The following is an 18,505-nucleotide window of genomic DNA, read 5'->3' on the forward strand; positions in this document are numbered from 1 at the left end:
TGTGATAAATATGTTTAAGTGACCTCCGTTTAATTTCCATAAACTGTTAGTTCGTTGTATGGTAAAATTAATACATTGCTAGCGGGCGTGGTGTAGCGTGTGGAAATAGTGCTGTCAGGACTAGAGAGCTAGTTAGAAGGCTAGCCAGCTAGTAGGCTATCTAGTCACTTGTTTGTAAACGCTTTAGCTGCGCAGTCTACACTCTGACCTAACCATAGACAACGCAGCGATTTAAGACTTATTAATGCCCCGTGGCCATCCTGATACCATTTCTCCGCAACTTCCTGCTGCATCACAGAAATTAAATGGACTGCTGTTCCTAATTATTCTCTATCGACATTATTATCGATATTATTGAAAGTTAGTTAATGTTACGATAGCTCTATCGAGGGAAGTCATTACTTCGATAATTATTTTTATCGTTTTATCGCCCAGCCCTAATTTAACTCACAACTAATTCACACTTTCACTTCTTATATTTTACATATTTTCTGGCTATTTTCAGAGCCCCCCCCCCCTTTAAAGCACAGGTTATTGTTTACTAGAGCCTGTCGTTGACCTTGTCATTTGATCCATAAGTTCAGGGAAAGATCAGATCAAATTCATTGTCGTAAGCTTGTTGAAGTGTCACTTTGCAAAACTGCTAGAACATGAGTCATGAAGACTGTTGAAATGGCAGGTGCTCTACTGTCAATGCCTCAAGATGTATATAGATACCTTAACACTTTACTGTACAGAAAATCAAGCATTTAAAGCATTGCTTGATGAGCATTCATGAAAATGCTGTCTTAAGATAAAGTAACTGCCCGTCCAATTTGTTGGCATTCCAATGTTTGTTGAGGAATAATGGGAAGTTTGTGATAGAGGTGACACTGATCATATCCGATCACCTGTATTTGCTATGTATTAATTTCTTTGTTGTTATTAATGGTGGTGTGATTTCACTGGTCCTGTGTTAATTTAACATTCTCTGTGAAATCGGAGGCTATGGAGACCTGGAGAGGCTCTTATCACCTTATCTTATCAGAACCAAACAGATCTAGCATTCACCAGGCAGAAGGTCCATTGTACTAATCCCCTGAGGTGGACAGCGGTTTGTTTCCTGGTAAATGGGAAACGCACTTAGGGAGGCTTCAGTCAGCTCCCAGGACTAGAGCTCCATCTTGCTGTAGGCCAGCATCCTGTAGTGGCTTTGTAGGCCTTTGTGTGGAGGATCCTGTTGATTCCCACAGTCCTGTGACCTAGCCCTGGTGAAAGGAGTCTTTGTGGCGGAGCTTAAGGGCTCCTTTAAGAGACACAGGACGCTGACTTGTAAAGCAATGAGCAAATAGTGGGGGCTGCCACACTCATCCCTGTCACAGGGCTCTTGTTGCGTCAGCATGCCCTACTCTGATCTCCTTTGACCTGCATACCCACTCACTTGCCAACTAGCTCCAGACCTAGGCGCTGCACACATAGGATATGTCAGGAGTATTGGTTGTAAACTAGTTTTTAAGTTGATGACTTATTTGATTATCACGCCACACTCATTAGATGCAGCAACTTGTACGCTGTTGTGCCACCTTATCGTTCTACTGCTGTCCTCTGAGCAGAGAGTCCTTGTTTTATCTCTATATCTATTTGGATGGTAGACAACAGTGTGGTTTCTCTCCAGAGACGTCAGTGTGAGTCCACCTGAAGCTCATTGGCCAGAACAGAATACTGGCAATGCCAAGGTCAAGGACAATTCAGGAGGACAGTCAGACACCACAAATCAGAAAGACATTTGCATTGTTTAACCTATTGTTAAATAAAAAGAACAGAAATAAAGACATAAACAGTAAAGGTTTTTAACCTTGTCCATCTGTTTTTTTTTTTTTTTTTTTTAAATGTATATATATATTTATTTATTTATATATAAAATATTTAATGAGATAAATAAGAAGTCAATGCCATGGCTGAGTATTTCTTACATGGAAATGAAGTGTACTAATGACTGTCTCAAAACAGGGAATGAGACAGCCTAGGATTCATACGTTACTTATCTAAGAAACCAATGTCATCAATGTGCAGGGTGGGGATTTGCGTATCATTAGCATAAGGTTACATGATCAAAACAAGAGTTATCGGAGGAGAAGCCAGGTGTAGCCATTTGCATATCACAAGTACTAAATGAGGCCAAGGTGTAGTAACATCCATTTTAATGCCATGAAGGGCTCAGGAGAGGGACTTCTTTTTAATATAGTTGTATTACACAGATACAGAAAATTAAACAAACAAACAAATGGTCAAAAAATAATACAAAAACAACAAACTTGACCATGAACATGCTGGATTGCATTGATTCCACAGAGTGATCTCCAGGAGAGGGACTTTAACAAAACATGATAATCTTACTGATCCCGACTTGAACATGGTCTTATAACACATATCGTGTTAAATACTAGGCCAATAGTATTTAACTTGATCGGATGAAAATTCTTCTGTGTTTTCAGTGACACAGAAGAGATGGTGTACCATAGTTAGCCTAGTCTTACTGAGTCAGTTAGTCAAACTTAGTCTGTTTGAGTAAACTAGCATTTTATATAACATATATGATTCATTTTATGTATCACATTTGTCATCACTTCTCAGACGGCTTTAAAGAGCCAGACTGTGCCACTGTATCTTCATGTATATTTCTCAACATGCGATGTGTGCCAAACAGGGAAGGCTACCTTGAACTCCAGTTAGTTTAATTTCCTCTATCATGTTTTGGAAAAAGGGACTGTCCACCACGTTAAGCGGCTGCATCTCGTCAAATGTTCAAATATGACTCCAAACTTTGCTTCTTTTGCCCTTAAGCCAAAACTCTGCCAATATGTTTATCTGCATACATCAACGCCTAAAAATATATATAGAGAGAGAAAATCACATGCCATCCAGTAATCGATATATAATGATCTTTTATGACATTCCTAGAAATATTATTTACTCTGATATATACATAAAAAGGTTTGTCTGAAGAACAATCTTTCCTGAAGCCTTAGTCAGGATCTCCAGACACCATGTAACACCTTTTGCCTGCAGTATATGGTGCCTGGCCTTCGCAACATGGCGTGAGTGTCTGGTTGAGTGGCTCATTTTCCTGAACCATTTTCCTTGCCTATCGATTAAAATGTTGAGGACAATCATGTCAAATGCAGCACTCACATCTAAGAGACCTTGTTTTCAGTGCCAATGAGTCTAAGTTCATCAACTAGTTTAAGTTAGAGCCGTCCCTGTACTGATTACACTTGAAACCTGACTGGAACTTCTGTAAAATACCGTTGTAATTTTAAAAGTTGTTTACCTGATTGAAATGCCTGCTACTTTTTCAAGGATCTTGATCATGAAGAGTAAATGTGATATAGGCCTGTAAACTACTTGTAGTCTAGATTTGGTTTCCTCAGTAGTGGTTTCACAACAGCAGTTTTAAATGCATTGGGCAATATTCCAGTTTCAAAAGATGTGTTGCTGGAGAGGATGTGGAAACACTAAAAGTTTCAATTTATATTTGTATTTAATTGGGACAGGGTCAAGACAGCAAGTTGACTGTTTGCGCTCTCTTACAATCATGCAGAGTTCTGCCTCAGAGATGCCATCAAAGTTCCTCGTGACTGCTGGTTTATTGCAGAGCCAATCATATGGGTTACTGGTGTTCCTGATATTACCATCCCCAATTGTTTTTTGCTACTAAAGAGTTGTGGAAATTCTCCACATTAAGAGGCAGAAGCTTGGCTAAAAATGTCCCAGGCTCTAATGGGACTTATTAATCAGTCTATGACCGAGAACAGTGACTTGCTGCAATTCTGTGTATTTGAAAGTTAAAAAGTTGGTCACTAGTAATTAGGGCTGTAACGATATTGGATCGAACCGAGAAATCGCGACACTCTGGGCCACGAACCTGCATCGCGATGCGAGGAGGCAGAACCGCGACATGCCCTCAGCGGTTACGTGATATAAACAGTTTGGTTCGCTAGTAAAGGCGGCTGCTTGCTTCAGCGTTGGGGTTAATTGTTGCGCAAAATTTACTCAGTGCAGTTCATGCTCCCAAAGGTTGCGCGTGTTGTCATGAGCCTGCCATTTGCTTGGCAGATAGAAAGCTGTTTCCCTAACAGAAAGTCTGAAGCTTGAAGTTCTTTTCAAACCTTTGCTTGGGTAGCACTGCTAAACTGAGCAGACATGCAGACTACATTTTAGTAATCTCATCACGTAACATTCGTTTTCTAAAAACAATCACATGGTATTGCATGTTTTACTGTGGTAGAAAATACGTTAGCTTAATGCTAACGTATATGGGAAATCCTATAGAGACCGCGCTAGGTATTAGCATCAATTAATTCACGTTAATGTTTTTGTATGAGCCTGACATTTGCTCTGCAGATAGATAACAGGTTCCGAAGTTTGTTGAATGTTTTTCAACAGCATTGCTTTGAGTAATAAAAACCTCAATATTTGGTTATAAATTGTATCTTCATTTTTTTTTATAGCTCATACTTATTCTAATGTGAATTAGAAAATATATTTTAAAAATCGCGAGGTAAAAAATAAAAAAAATAATAATAATAATATCGTGGGGTGTATCGAACCGTGGGTCAAGAATCGTGATACGAATCGAATCGTGAGGTAGGTGTATCGTTACAGCCCTACTAGTAATGCTATTTATTCATGGTGATGTTTTATGTTGGTACCTCTTTTTGATCCTATCTGGTGCAGCACTGTCCAGTGCATTTCTTAAGTTCTTATTTAAGGCAGCAATCATTTCATGTAGTGGAGAGTGCAGTACACAGATATAATACCACTGTGTACAGGAGGTGTGACCACCGTTAGACTGCAGTTGGGCTACTGTTGCCAGTGATGGGAGTCATGTCATGGAATGGAGAGCTGGATGGGGGGGCCTTTTTGGGTCACACTTGGGACTAGAAAGTGTTCAAGCTGTCCAATGTAAGGCTGGCCTCTTCCTTTCGACTTTCTCTCATTTGCCTCTCTGCTGTTTCTACCCTTGCCTTATTTATAATGGTCTTACAGTAGCAGACGATTGTATTTCACTGCGAGTCACGGAAGGCACTGACAATGCAGTGATGGCACCAACCATGCCATTGCCACCATCCCCCTCCTACCAGCAAGGGTAGCACTCAGCCCCACGGTGCCACTTCTGTGCCCCAAGGCAGCCTCTCTCTCTCTCCCTCTCTCTCTCCCTCTCTGTCTCTCTCTCTCTCTCAGCATTTGCCCCACCTAGTCACTCCTCCAGCCAGTTCTCACAGTAATTAAGGGAGCTTTCTCTCTCTCCACGGCCCCCCCACTCCCCATTGATGCTGCTGTTACGCAACACCCTGGGTTCCAGCCCCAGCCCCAGGAGCTTGAGTCTGTCATCTCATACAAGAGGCATCCACAGATGGACTCCGCTTTCACTGCTAATCCCCCACCCTGGAGAAGTGTGTGTTTACGTGGCTGAGCTGCTCGGGGTGGGGGGGGGGATAAGAACATGTGTTTGTGTGTGTACGAGTGGGTGAGGCACAAAATGCATGTTGTTCGAGTGAGCGTTAGAATCACAAGGGAGAATGTTGAATGTTGAATCACCTCCTCGTCGTGTTATGGGAATGGGAACGTGACGATGATTTGGCCAAGTACTTTCTATGATCTGTTGCTCTGTCCCTTGGGGTGACGTGTGTCATTGGAAGGTGTGGAAAAGGCAATATTCTCTCCGTCATACAGGAAATCCTACCTGACAGAGAGACTGTGTTCATTTCTCACTAAAGAAGGAGAATGAATTGTCATTTCTCTGGTTATAAAGGCACCATGTATATGTAAGCTACATACATGTGAAGGCCTTTTTAATGCAAATTAATGTCACTGAATGTGGCTGTAAGCAAGGTGTGTGTGTGTCAACCGTTGAAAAGGGGGGCGTGGCAGGAGCAGAGTTCAGCATAGACGTGACATTTCCTGACTGCTTTTGTTCTTCAATTAATGTTTGTTCATCGTTGCGATCGTTGTTGTGTTTATTTGAAAGAAATTCAGTCTTACAGGGTAAAATACAGTGGGTTTTGGGCGATTTTGATGCACAAAATGATGTTTCCGTTTGAAATGTTGCAATTCCGTTTCAAATGGTCTATTCCGCGAATTCTGTCTGTTAACGCAGAAAATCATTGGCCCTGTGTCTGTGTGTGTGTGTGTGTGCGCGCAGGTTGACTGTCAGTAAATACTGAGGTATATGTGAGTGAGTCTGTGCCTTATCTGCTGGTGTGTTTTGTGATGGTGAGGGGAAGCAGTGGTGGCTTGAGTTTCGTCGGGGTGGATCATGTGTCGGACAGCCTGTATCATAGGCTGTCAGGACCAGGACCGGGTTACGGCAACAGGAGATGGCCAATCTCGAGCACCAGGGCGACACCAGGCTTTGTCTCCCTGAGCCTAGCTCCTCTCCTCTCCTCTATGCTCCTGTGGAGACGACATGGCTATCTGCCTCATCCTTTCCAATCAGCGCGGCCCTCCAGTTCCTCGCGTTACACGCACATTCACAACACACACACACACACACACACATACACACACACACACACACACACACACACACACACTCACTGATGAATATACATACACTGCCCCTCATCTCGCTTTCAGTTGATCATATTCCCCTCAGCCATTGTTCTACCAGCTCCACAAAGCCTAGCACATAGCGTCTCAGTCATCCACTCGTCTTGCATTCATGCCACAGGATTTGTTCCCCTCTTCTGTCTCCGAGATGTCCTTGACAGATATGTGCTTACGGTGAAGGAAATCTGCAATTGTCTGGGACAGCCACTGTCTGTGAGCCCTAATATGCCGAAGCAGTGAGTCTCCCCTCATATGTGCCCTGGTCATCTGGTTTTTGCTGTCTAATAATCAGCAGAATGTTCTGGCCTGGGGTTGAGTGGATGAAGAGCTGATGTGACATTGTGACTGTGTGTGTGTTCGTGTGTGTGTGTGTGTGTGTGTGTGTGTGTACTTTGCGTGTGTGTGTGTGTGTGTCTGTGTGTGTACTGTTCGTGTGTGGATACAGTCTCCTGGCCCTGATGTTTTATTCAGTGGCAGAAGATGGAAAATCGGCCAGCAACCCGAGTGAGGGGCCAAATGAGTAACTGTGTTAGGACTGGCAAGGCCCCCACTGACACACACACACACACACACACACACACACAGACAGGGGCCGACACTGGGGGTGGAGGGCCAGAGATTTGCCATGTATTATGCATGCTCCCACAGCCAGGCCCTCTTAATTATACATGCCTTATTATGTGATTGGGTTCAGTCATGTCCGACACCCAGTCACATCCTGAAACGCGCCACAGAAGCACCATGCTGAAACAGGAGTGACTGCCATGTTCTGTGGTACAGCTGAGCACAGGTGAACCGTACCCCTGGAGGGCAGTGTGCTTTCAATCCCTTTTCAACCCCATCCGGAGTGAACTGCTCTCCTCACCGTAGCGCCAATGGTTTAATCTATATTGTGGTCCCAGTATTGACATGGGCACTGGTTGGCAGACTGCCAGGGTGTGTGTGTATGTAGGCAAGTAGGGTTTGTTCATGAAGCTGTTTCTTAGGTTTCAGGAAGTACAGATCTGCAACTGTAGAAGGCCTAATAAACCACCTATTTTCCTTTTTAACATTTTCTGGACAAAGCTTAGGAAAATTATCTCTGGCTGTCTGGCATCAAGAGTGGTGTACTGAAAAGTCCTTTTTCTTCAGCCTGTTTAAGACAGGATTTTTGTGCCTTTATTCCCCCACAAACATAATGGGGGGTCATTGTTGCTCTGCCTTCAAGCCAGCACCGGAGGTCACAGAGCTGGATCGATGTCTGTCTGTATAAGAGAGAGGTAGTCAGCATGGCGGGATGGGGTTGTGACGCAGCCTAGCAGCTAAGCAAAACGTAGCGGAACAAACAAATCCGGCATGATGGGCGTTAACATGTTGTACATGACGAGCGTTAACATGTTGTACATGACGAGCGTTAACATGTTGTACATGACGAGCGTTAACATGTTGTACATGACGAGCGTTAACATGTTGTACATGACGAGCGTTATTATGTTGTACATGACGAGCGTTCACATGTTGTACATGACAAGCGTTCACATGTTGTACATGATGCACACTATCTTTACTTTAGTCTGAACATAGTTATGTGTGCATGGCTTGCAGGAGCTCACCTACATTAACACCCGTCATTGTTTTTGAAAGTACCAGGTAGGCTATTTTTACAATGCGGATGTTATGGTGCATTTTAGGCAACTCGGAATTTCGAACCTCCGACATTATTTCCCAGCTCCGGCCAAATGTATTCACAATAATATGGTGATGAAACGAAAGTGTTCAATTATGTACAACTTTTTCCTTTTGACTTTCTGCCAATTCGTGCATCTCATGCATTCAAAAAGGTTTTTGACCTTTGATATGGTCAAGGTCTCCGTTAGGCTTTGTTGGGTTTGTTGTTGTTGTTGGGTCTTCCTAAGAGCAATAAAGCGGCATATCTGTTTAAAAGCAGACGGCTAAGAGAGATGAGCTTGGAGGTTAGAGGGAGAAAACATGAAACAAACAGAGGCTCACATGAAGTATAATGCCATGCAAGCTGAAGCTGTAGCAGTTGCAGACAGGTGTTTTCTTTTGAATCCATTTCCAAATGCCCTACTTTCCAGTCTGTCATTTCCATATCAATAGCAAACACTCACTGGGGAGCAAGGGACTCCAGCAGCAAATGCCACCACCATTTGTCTCTCTCTCCCTGATCACAAATTGCCTGAAAACCCAAAACAAATCAGTTGGAACACATTTCCCCTCACATTACCGCTGAGGCTGTGATTAATCTCAGTGACATAGGTTGAGGAAAAAAAAACATGGCCTCAGTCATCTATTTAAATGCCAACTGCTCAAGGTTGGGTGTAATTATGTAGATTGGAACCTAAATGTCATCCCCTGACAGATTGGGTGAAAACAGGCCAGATAAGCATGGTGTTTGAAGCCAAGGGGCATCACCAATGGAGCCGGCGCAGGGGCATTAGCAGGTGTACTGGGGCGGGGAGCAGATGACACTGCGTCTTGGTGAGCCCTAACACACACCAAGCACTGACAAACACGCGCAGATGCACAGATGCGCTGACACACAGGCGCACACACAGACACACACACACGACACACGCACACACAGGACACGCGCACACACACAGGACACACACAGGACACACACACGCACACACACACCCTCTTCCCACCTCCTTCAGAGAGCCTGGCCTAGAAACCCCATGAAGCACTATTAGATCCTTGTCTCCTTGGACCTAAGAATAACTTGGTCAGCCATGTGTGACGGCTGAAATATGGGGGCCAGATGTGAACCTCTCAAACTCTCGCTCTCTCTCTCTCTCTCTCTCTCTCTCTCATTCTCTCTCTCTCTCTCTCTCATTCTCTCTCTCTCTCATTCTCTCTCTCTCTCTCCCTCGCCCTGCCCCCCCTCCTCCTTACGTGCTTTCACTCTCTCACTCTCACTCCATCGCTGTTACTTCTTTTTTCCTCATGCACGCTGCTCCTTCTTTTCCCTCATGCTCGCTGCTCCTTTCACTGTCACGTCACAGCAATGTGGAGACCCACAGTGGGAAGACTGTGGGTAAACTCTTAATTTTGCAATTTTTTTTAAGCAGCCCATACAGCACAGGATTAAACGCCCTGTTTTGAGAAGTTGGTACGCAAAGCTTACTGATAAATTAGTGGGTATACTCTGTATACCTGCGTATACCCTAGACTACACCACTGGAGGGAAACCTGTGTCCTCCATGGGCCTCAAGCCCGATATGGTCGGGGCTACTGCTAGCGCCACAGTGCCCCCCGGGAGGGGTGTAATTTGATTGGCTGGTGAGCGCATATCAACAACCTTTTGCTAAACCGAATTGCGGACTACCTCTTAAAGTGCACAAAGGCCATAGGCGATGGCCAGGCATGACTGCTGATGGTTGACTGGGGGAAAGCCCTCACGCAGCCTGACTTCTCTCCAGTAGAGATACTTGAGAGAAGGACTAACTGCTTTGCTGCCTGTGTAGTTCTAATGATGGCCAGCATAGAGATGTCCCTGTAATTTAGATGTTCTAAGGGACTCATCTTGTCTTTGTCACTTGAATGCTCCATCTGCATGGTGAAGATTCCTCATCAGACCATAATGGTTTGTTGTTGATGTTGTTTGGTGAGATTGTTTACAGTAGTGCCAAAGTCTATACCTATCCCTGCTAAACGATTGTGAAGTCTATACCCATCCTGCTTAAAGATTGGATTGATCAGGGACCTTGACAAAATAGCATTGTAATCATCATGCACAAATGAAGAAGAAAAAGACAGAATTAATCCCACTCTGAGTCCGCTTGATTTATTTTTTGATTTGAGAGGTGGGCTTTTGGACTTTTGGATCTATCATCCAGAGGTGCAGTGCAGCATGCGAAGCCGGTACCTGAGATCTCAAAGGCTGAGCATCCTCAAAGTTAATCTTTTGCTCAGGTCTGGCTGAAGCAGCTATCTGATGGAGTGCAAACCCAAATGACCTTGAGGAGCTGGAGTAGAGAAAAGAAGAGATGACGAGTGGAGGGGTGGGGAGGGGAGAAAGAAGGGTGATAAGGACTGGTGGAGGGGAGAGGCCTTAAGGTGGATGGAGTGGAGAGCTATCAAAAGGAACAGTAACTAAGAGTGGAGAACTTGGAGGAACTGGAAGTTAAGAAAACCAACAAAAAAAAAGGAGTGAGAAAAAGAGTAGGATAGAAAGATGAGGGTCCATTATCCATCATGGTCTCTTCAGTTTGAAGGAGGGCAGCCAGAGTTCCAGGCATCATGCAGGTCGTGCTCTCCTCTCTTCTCCTCTCTCCTCTCCTCTCCTCTCCTCTCATCCTGAATGAAGCTGCAGGGCAAAGCAGATGACTCACCAAGTGCTCCAATAATTACTGAATCACAATCCTGGAACTGGCCAAAGGTAGTCAAGTGGCAATTGGCAGTAGAAGTAGTTCTTGAGGGTTAATTCAGGAGACAATGTTGGAGCTAATTGAAAGCCCATATCTTGTAAAATGTAGTCATTTAGCCGTTGGGCTTATTCAGAGTGGATCCCTTGGCTTTCTTGTTGTAAAGCGCTGTGCTCTCCCTGGGAGTAGAACATTTGCTAACTTCCTTTGCATTTGGTAACTTCACGTTTAACCTTATAAACCTTAGTCACAATTTACGAAAGAAGAGCAGTAGTCAAACCCTGCCTATGCAAGTTTGCTCAATAACTGTGTGGGCTAGCAAGGAGAGACACATTTCCTGGTAGTACTCTGATTGATTGATTTTATCTGTGTGTGTGTGTGTGTGTGTGTGTGTGTGTGTGTGTGTGTGTGTGTGTGTGTGTGTGTGTGTGTGTGTGTGTGTGTGTGTGTGTGTGTGTGTGTGTGTGTGTGTGTGTGTGTGTGTGTGTGTGTGTGTGTGTGTGTGTGTGTGTGTGTTTCCCTTAGGTCATGGTTATATGAAGGGTCTTCTTTGACTTTCCTTTGTCATCAACCCATATGGCAGGCATATTTTTAGGTGTAACTTCCAATACCTGTAGTGGCTCCCTAGATAACCCCCCACCCCCTCTTAAAGGCCTGGATAATTGTCCTAGTCAGGAGGGAGATGCCCAGCTTTTATCTTTTCCATCTCACTGGGGTACTAGATTTTGCTGACTGCCTACTTTTAAAGAGTACGTTTTGGCCTCACCTCCTCACCCACGTCTTTCTCTCTCTCTCTCTCTCTCTCTCTCTCTCTCTCCCTCCCTCCCTCCCTCCCTCTCTCTCTCTCTCTCTCTCTCTCTCTCTCTCTCTCCCTCCCTCCCTCTCTCTCTGTGAAGTCCTTGCCAAGATTAGATGGACAGTGTTGCCACAAAGCTTTTAAGGCTGTCTTTAATGGCTGCAGTGTTTAGGTATTTCTGATGATGTTCTCTGTTCCAAAGGTGCACTTCAATATCCCTTGTACAAACAGACATGTTGATGAAATGACGTTGTCATAATGAAAAGTTTATGAAGAAGGCTATTCTAGCATCTTAACAGACCAGGTTTTGTGGATGGACATTCCCAGTGGTTCTCGTGGTCACCAGCTCTACCATGTTGTAGTCAGGTGATCAGTTTCCTCAGGCATGTTTAGATCTAATCCCTGATCTCTTTCCAGCCTGGCCCTCTTCTGCGCCAGACAAATGAATGCCATGGCAGATATTATATGCAGGATTTAGATACATAGGATAGAGATATGCAGTTTCCCCATTCGCTGATGCACAGACACATGTGTCATGAAATAGTTGTTTGGGAGACCACCACCATGCCGTAAATGTAAATGTGTCACACATGTTGCAATGTTGTGGCTCTTATACACTTTCACGTGCTAAGTGTTGACTCTACACTGACAAACGTTGCATGTTTCTACATGCAATTCCCACTCCTAGAATTATGTTCTTGAATATTTCACAGTGTTAATACTGAATGTTACTCATGCTTTATGTGTTCTTGGGTTTTGTGTTTTAGGAGTTGCTGGGTGTGCTTTGCCACAGATGAGGACGACCGGACGGCGGAGTGGGTGCGGCCGTGTCGTTGCCGTGGCTCCACTAAGTGGGTGCACCAGGCGTGCCTGCAGCGTTGGGTGGACGAGAAGCAGCGTGGCAACTCAACGGCCAGAGTTGCCTGCCCACAATGCAACGCCGAGTACCTCATCGTCTTCCCAAAACTCGGTACGGCAACGGTACAGTCCTTCATTTTAGTGACGCTGCTTGACTGAATTGCATATCATTATGAGTCGTTCAGATTCATGAAAAGAACACACAAAACATGCTAACATGCACCCAAAAATCTACGCTCTTATCCAGGGGGCTTATCTAGGATGGGGTTTCATCCAGGGTGAACCAACTAACATTTTCTTAACAAGCATCATAAAGAAACTACTGATTACTTTCTATGAATGAATAACGCAAGGAAACGACTTCCTATTGTTCTCGGTCAAAGTACAGTAAGCATACATTAGATAGTTTGTATTCCTTGTATTTTTTTGTAAAATTCTTCTATGTTTATAATAGTAAACAGTTGCTGTGGAGCAAACTGTCGGGGTGCCCCCAAGCATGTCTCTCACACACTCTTTAATGAGTGTCAGTGCTGACGATGCTGCCACGCACTCAGAAAGGCTTCCATGACGTCGGTGTGCCCAATGTGCAGCCTATCACCCAGCCCCGCATGCTTAGTCACAGACAGGAAGATTAATTTATTTTCCCCCTTCTTTGTTCGAACACGTTATCAACACCTGTATGTCTAAAGCTCGACAGCCTTGTCTGTCCTCTATCTGCTAGCTGGGACTGAGGCTAGCTTCCTGTGTGCTAATGAAACTGTCTGCACCCCCCACGTCTCGCCCCCTCCATGTGTGAACAGCTGTTTATGAATGTCATCCTGCTCCATATAATTGGTTACTGTCCTTTCAAAGACCCAATGGGATATCAAGTCTCTTTCGTGGGATTTGCACACCGTAGGATGTGCGCAAAACCTGACTCGATTTCTATGTGAAAAGACTTGTCACGTTGGTGTGAGGTCCCCAAGAGACCTTTACTGGCCTGAGTTCGCTCTCCCTCTCCCTCTCCCTCTCTCTCTCTCTCTCTCTCTCTCTCTCCCACCCCCTCTCCCTCTCCCGCTCCCTCTCTCTCGGGCTAATATTAAAAACAGATAAACCACGTACAGATAAACCGCTCTAGGCAGCTGAGGTCAGCCAGGGAGCCTCACCTTGGTGTTGGGCACAGTGCACACATGGTGGCCGGAGTATTTATAGTCCAGTATTTTTCAGTCAGTCACTCTGAGCTATTAAAAGGGCAGCCTGACTAAAATCAGCAAGTCCTGCTGGAGAGTGCCCTGACCCAGGGCATGGAGCTCCCCTAGAGGACTGAGCCAGGGCTGTCACCCCTTTCCTTCTATCGCCCTCTTTCCCTGTCTCTCTCTCTCTTTCACTCGAGGTCAGTGTCCGGAGCTGTTGTTGTGTCAATGAGGTTGCGCTTTGCTCTACATTTAGACACGTCGCTTGCTCTTTCGCAAGTGCATTCAGACCAAAGGGTGCTGCTGGTGGCCCAACAGGTCAGCACCACCACCGCCACCAGGGACTGGACTGAAATGGCATGAAAGTCCTTGTGTTCCCAAACAGCCTCTCAGCCACAGGGAGTTAAAGAAATATGAGGCCAATTATATAGTTATGTATAGTTATTTAGCTATTTAATTTATTTATTTTGTATACAGACCCCCCACACAGACACACAGACACACTTATTCTGTCATTCCTCTTCCTAAACAAAGACAAACCTAAACTAATCTCCCAGGCTGCTTTGTGCAGATACAGAACATGACGACTGTGTCGTTTCCATAACAACGCCCATCAGCAATGGCTCTTTTGGTCGTATCAAAAGGGGACACCCGCTGTTCACCTCTGTTTCATTACTGCCTGTTCCTGAGGGGGAATCAGGGTCGGCTGTCCCTGGGCCTAGGAGAAGGATGGAGGACTTTTAAAGATTTATTTTTGGGCTTTTATGCCTTTAATCAAATAGGACAGTAGAGAGACAGGAAGTGAGCTGGAGAAAGATCGGGAGAGGGAATGGGAAATGGCCGCGAGTCGGACTCGAACCGGGTCCCCATGGGTATTCCGACCCATTCATGGTACAGGGCTGCTGCTGCTTGCGCCACAGCTCCCCCAAGGATGGAGGACTTTGATTGGTGGAATAGTTAGACAATTAAATGTTTCAGAAAGTGTATATATTATTTGTTTTGAGTATTGTAGCATGAAGATAAATTAATTGACTGCAAGCACCCTGTTATATTGCACAATGGTTTGGTCTAAAGGGTAGCCATATGTTAATCAGTTAATTCCATACCCCTTATTTACCAAATCGAGCCATCAAAATGTTAACTCTTATATCTTATAAACTTGTATCTGGCGCTCATACGCAAAAAGACAATGGGAAAATAGTTGACTAAAACCTGACTGCTTCCAAAAGTAAGGTCTGGTATTTAGGAGATGCTTTAATCCAAAGCGACTTGCAAAGGCATCCTGCAGTGACTGGAATTACATTTACAAGACTGTAGTGTACCACCAACAATAACCAACACCAACATGCATATCTTAAAATTCAGAAGTGATTATAAACGTATGAGTTAATAGGTACGGCTACTGTAATATGATTTCATACAAGCCCGTAACATTTTTGAATGAGAGTCAAGTTGATGTAGAAATAAAGCGAGGAGTTAAATATTCCAAGTGTGCTGTCTATCAATTTTTTTTTTTTTCCTTTATTACTTTAATTGGGGTCGGGCCTGTTGAAATAAATTGATCCCTCGACCCAGAAATCATGCGTGTTGGCCCTATGCGTGGCAATTCAGGTTGGTGTGCGTCACAAGGGTTCATGAGTCCCCGTGGCTTGGTGATGCACTGGGCTCCGAGTTGGAGCTCTCGCTTCCTTCAGTGGCTATAGTAGTCCTCTCTGACCGTGGATAGAAATTATCCTCTGGTCTTCTTTTTCACACCTGCGTTTCCTTCTGTTTGTGTAATAGAGGTGGGCGTTTGTGTTGATGTCATCTCTTATTAATCTGTGGGCTTCATTAGTTGTGTGGAGAATATAAATGTTATTTCTCCTTGTTCATTTCTTTCCTCTTTTTCCCCTTTATGTTTCTCTCTCTCTCTCTCACACAGACACACACACACACACACACACACACACACACACACACACACACACACACTCTGTTCCTTCTCATCTTGTGACGAGTGTGCCCTGACTTTACTAGCAAAAAGGCTCTGCCTCCCCCCTGAGTTTTCTCCAGAATTAGATTGCCTCTGTTCCTCTTCCTGTGTCTCTAGTGCACCAATATTCTCCCCCTTTCAACTCCAAACTAAAGGAGAGAGAGAAAGATGTAAGCTCACTTTGCTTTGATGTCCTTAAACTAAGGGCAAGAAACCACTAGATCATTCTCGACTCCTAGTGAGTGTTATTCTGAAGTCAAGGAGTGAGCCGGATCACAGAGCTCAAACTTGGAGCTTATGTTTCAGAGTGCTGTGGAGAGTATAGAGACACCGTGGGGGTGCGGAAAAGATGCACAGAAGGCTCTGGAAGGTCAGAAAAGAGAGGACGGTGAGAGATGAAGAGAAACAGAGAGAGAAGGATGAAGAGAAAGCAATAGCCAGATGGGACGAATCTAGGCAAAAAGACTAGGCACTATGAACTGACTGCTGGGTTTACTTCTGCTGCTGAGTCACCTTAAATGATGCCACCCCCCCAAAAGACCCCCTCCGCCCCTCCAAAAGGCCACATGGCCCTAAGGGAGCAGGGGGCGCAGTGGCACATCTGCAGCCTAAGAAGCAGCTGCAGTGATGTCTTCTTAATTGTGTGGAACACTCAATTCAAAAAGGTCATGATGCCTGAGGAGAAAAAAGGTGTCAGTGTCGCCATCGGGAAATACATGTGTACTTTTCCGTCTGGTGTTTGTGACTTGTGTGTTTTTCCAGCGCACCTCAGGGCGGGGGGTGGTTCATGGAGCGCTGCACTGCCCAGCACCAATCCAGTGTTATCACGCTGTGTGTGACGTAGACAAACGCCGGATCACAAGCCCATTGTGCTGTGCTCGAGCAGTAAAGACATGTTTTGGCACAACCACACTTATATGCTGTCTGTGGAGTTCTTGAATGCCGTCATGGAAGGCTGTGTGTGCCTGGTTGAGTCATTCTACCGTGTGAAGTGTTAAGAGGCATGAGAAGGCGTATACCCTAGTCGGTGCACAAGGACACCTTGAATGTCTGCCCTGCCAGGTTGTCCTCGGGTGCTTCTGTGTCCATGTCTACTTTAACTGTGATGATGATCACGCCTTCAGTGCTTTGGCAGTGGTGTGATGCGGTGATGCAGTGTCTGTTGCCAGGGAATCCATCCGCAGTTTCACATCCTTGTCTTCGTCAGGAGGGCGGTCTGGCTCTGGATGTCCTCCATTAGACCAAGCCTCAGCTCATAATACCAGGTAGAGTCCGCTGCGCCAGTCTCCCGGTAATCTTCCCCTGGCAACAGAGGTGGCAGACTAGCAGAGTGCAACAAGAGTGCCAGCTCTTCTTCTTCTTTCCCCCCGAAAAAAGGCCAACATATTGGCTCCGTGCTCTTTTAAGTACACCCCCCCTCCCCCTACCCTTCTTTTATTTTTAATTATCTTAATTATGGGAAGTGTTGCCAGGAGCTGAAAGAAACTGCTTCAGCTCTTTCCTGTGCCAATAGCCATTAAGCATGACCCAGTTCCCCAGGACCAGCCATGGCGTAATGCTTAGGCAGGGAGAAAGCGGAAGAGATTGCGCCAACCCGACCCAACCAGGCCAGATTAAAGCCCTCCAGCCGAATTGATGGGCTCAGGCCACACAAGCGTGCCCGTGTTCTCTCCAGGCTGAGTGAACGTAGGGGCGTGATATCTTGATACTTGTTTGTATTAGGAAACTCATCGTGTTAAAAGTCTGGGGGTAACCTTTTTTTGTGAGCGCTTTTAACCCAGCGCCTCGTGGCTGTCGCCAAGCCAAAGTATAAACAACAATATTTATTTTAGCGCCCTCCGGCTACCCCCAGCTCCACATCCCCGGAATGAGCCGTTGTATAAATGGAGGTCTTGGGAAAGCAGGCAGGTTAACCAGCAGTGTGTCTGGCTTGTCTGGCTCCCAGAATAGGACCAAGGAGTCTACAGGTAGTTTCACAATACCTTGCCTGTGTGCGTGGACAGACGTGTTTGTGCCTGCTGCCTGGTGAAACAGATAGGCGTTCTTTATGAATATACATAAGAGAGGTTTGAGCGCAGTTTGGACCCCCTCCTCTCATGCTCGTCACGGCAACAGCAGTTCTCCAACACCATGGCAACTGAGCCGCAGGCATCACCACCACAGCGCCACACAATCTGCTTTCCTTTTAATCTGGAGTCTGACCAAAAAAAAAAAAAAAGCCCTCATCAGTGCTGCCTCTTCAGGCGTTTGATGAGTGTCTGGCGAGTGTACGGAAGCTACAGCATTTTGTGTTTGTGTGACTCACTGCAGATGGTTTTATTTTGGGTCCACACCTGGGCTGAGTCCTCTGAGGCTCCTGTTATTAGCGTCGTGGTCTGTTATTAATGTGATGGACAACAGCGGGGACAAATCTTGGCCATTTTTAGCACTGCCTGCCTCACTGGTAATGCGTTGCTAACCACATCCCCAGCTGTGGGTGCGGATGTTGTGTACTCTTGGGGGGTCAGCAACTCGGGTCAGCTCCTATCTGGCAACTGGATCCCGTTCATCAGTTCCTTTCCCCTCCGGTCTCCTATTACCTGCCAATCCACGATCAGCTTTCACACCGCTAATAGCCAAGGCCCTTTCACCAGACAGGTGACCTCGTCGCCGCAGTGCACTGAACAGAGTGTTCGTTGCCCAGGAGATCCACCTCACCAATGGAACTGAAATCCACGACGAATCGGTCAACACGGCAGCCCCCCCC

General features: G+C 45.4%; 1 protein-coding gene across 1 annotated transcript in view; it reads left to right on the plus strand.

Annotated features, from left to right (window-relative positions):
• The window catches only part of marchf5 (membrane-associated ring finger (C3HC4) 5), a 32,216-nt gene that overhangs the window by 6,835 nt on the left and 6,876 nt on the right, over positions 1 to 18,505 (plus strand). Inside the window, exon 2 of the mRNA XM_080848971.1 lies at positions 12,525 to 12,727. Within this exon, the coding sequence (XP_080705097.1) occupies positions 12,525 to 12,727 (203 nt within the window). The remainder of the gene's footprint in view (positions 1 to 12,524; positions 12,728 to 18,505) is intronic.

This window comes from Sprattus sprattus, assembly GCF_963457725.1.
Source record: "Sprattus sprattus genome assembly, chromosome: 12".
Lineage (NCBI taxonomy): Eukaryota > Metazoa > Chordata > Actinopteri > Clupeiformes > Clupeidae > Sprattus > Sprattus sprattus.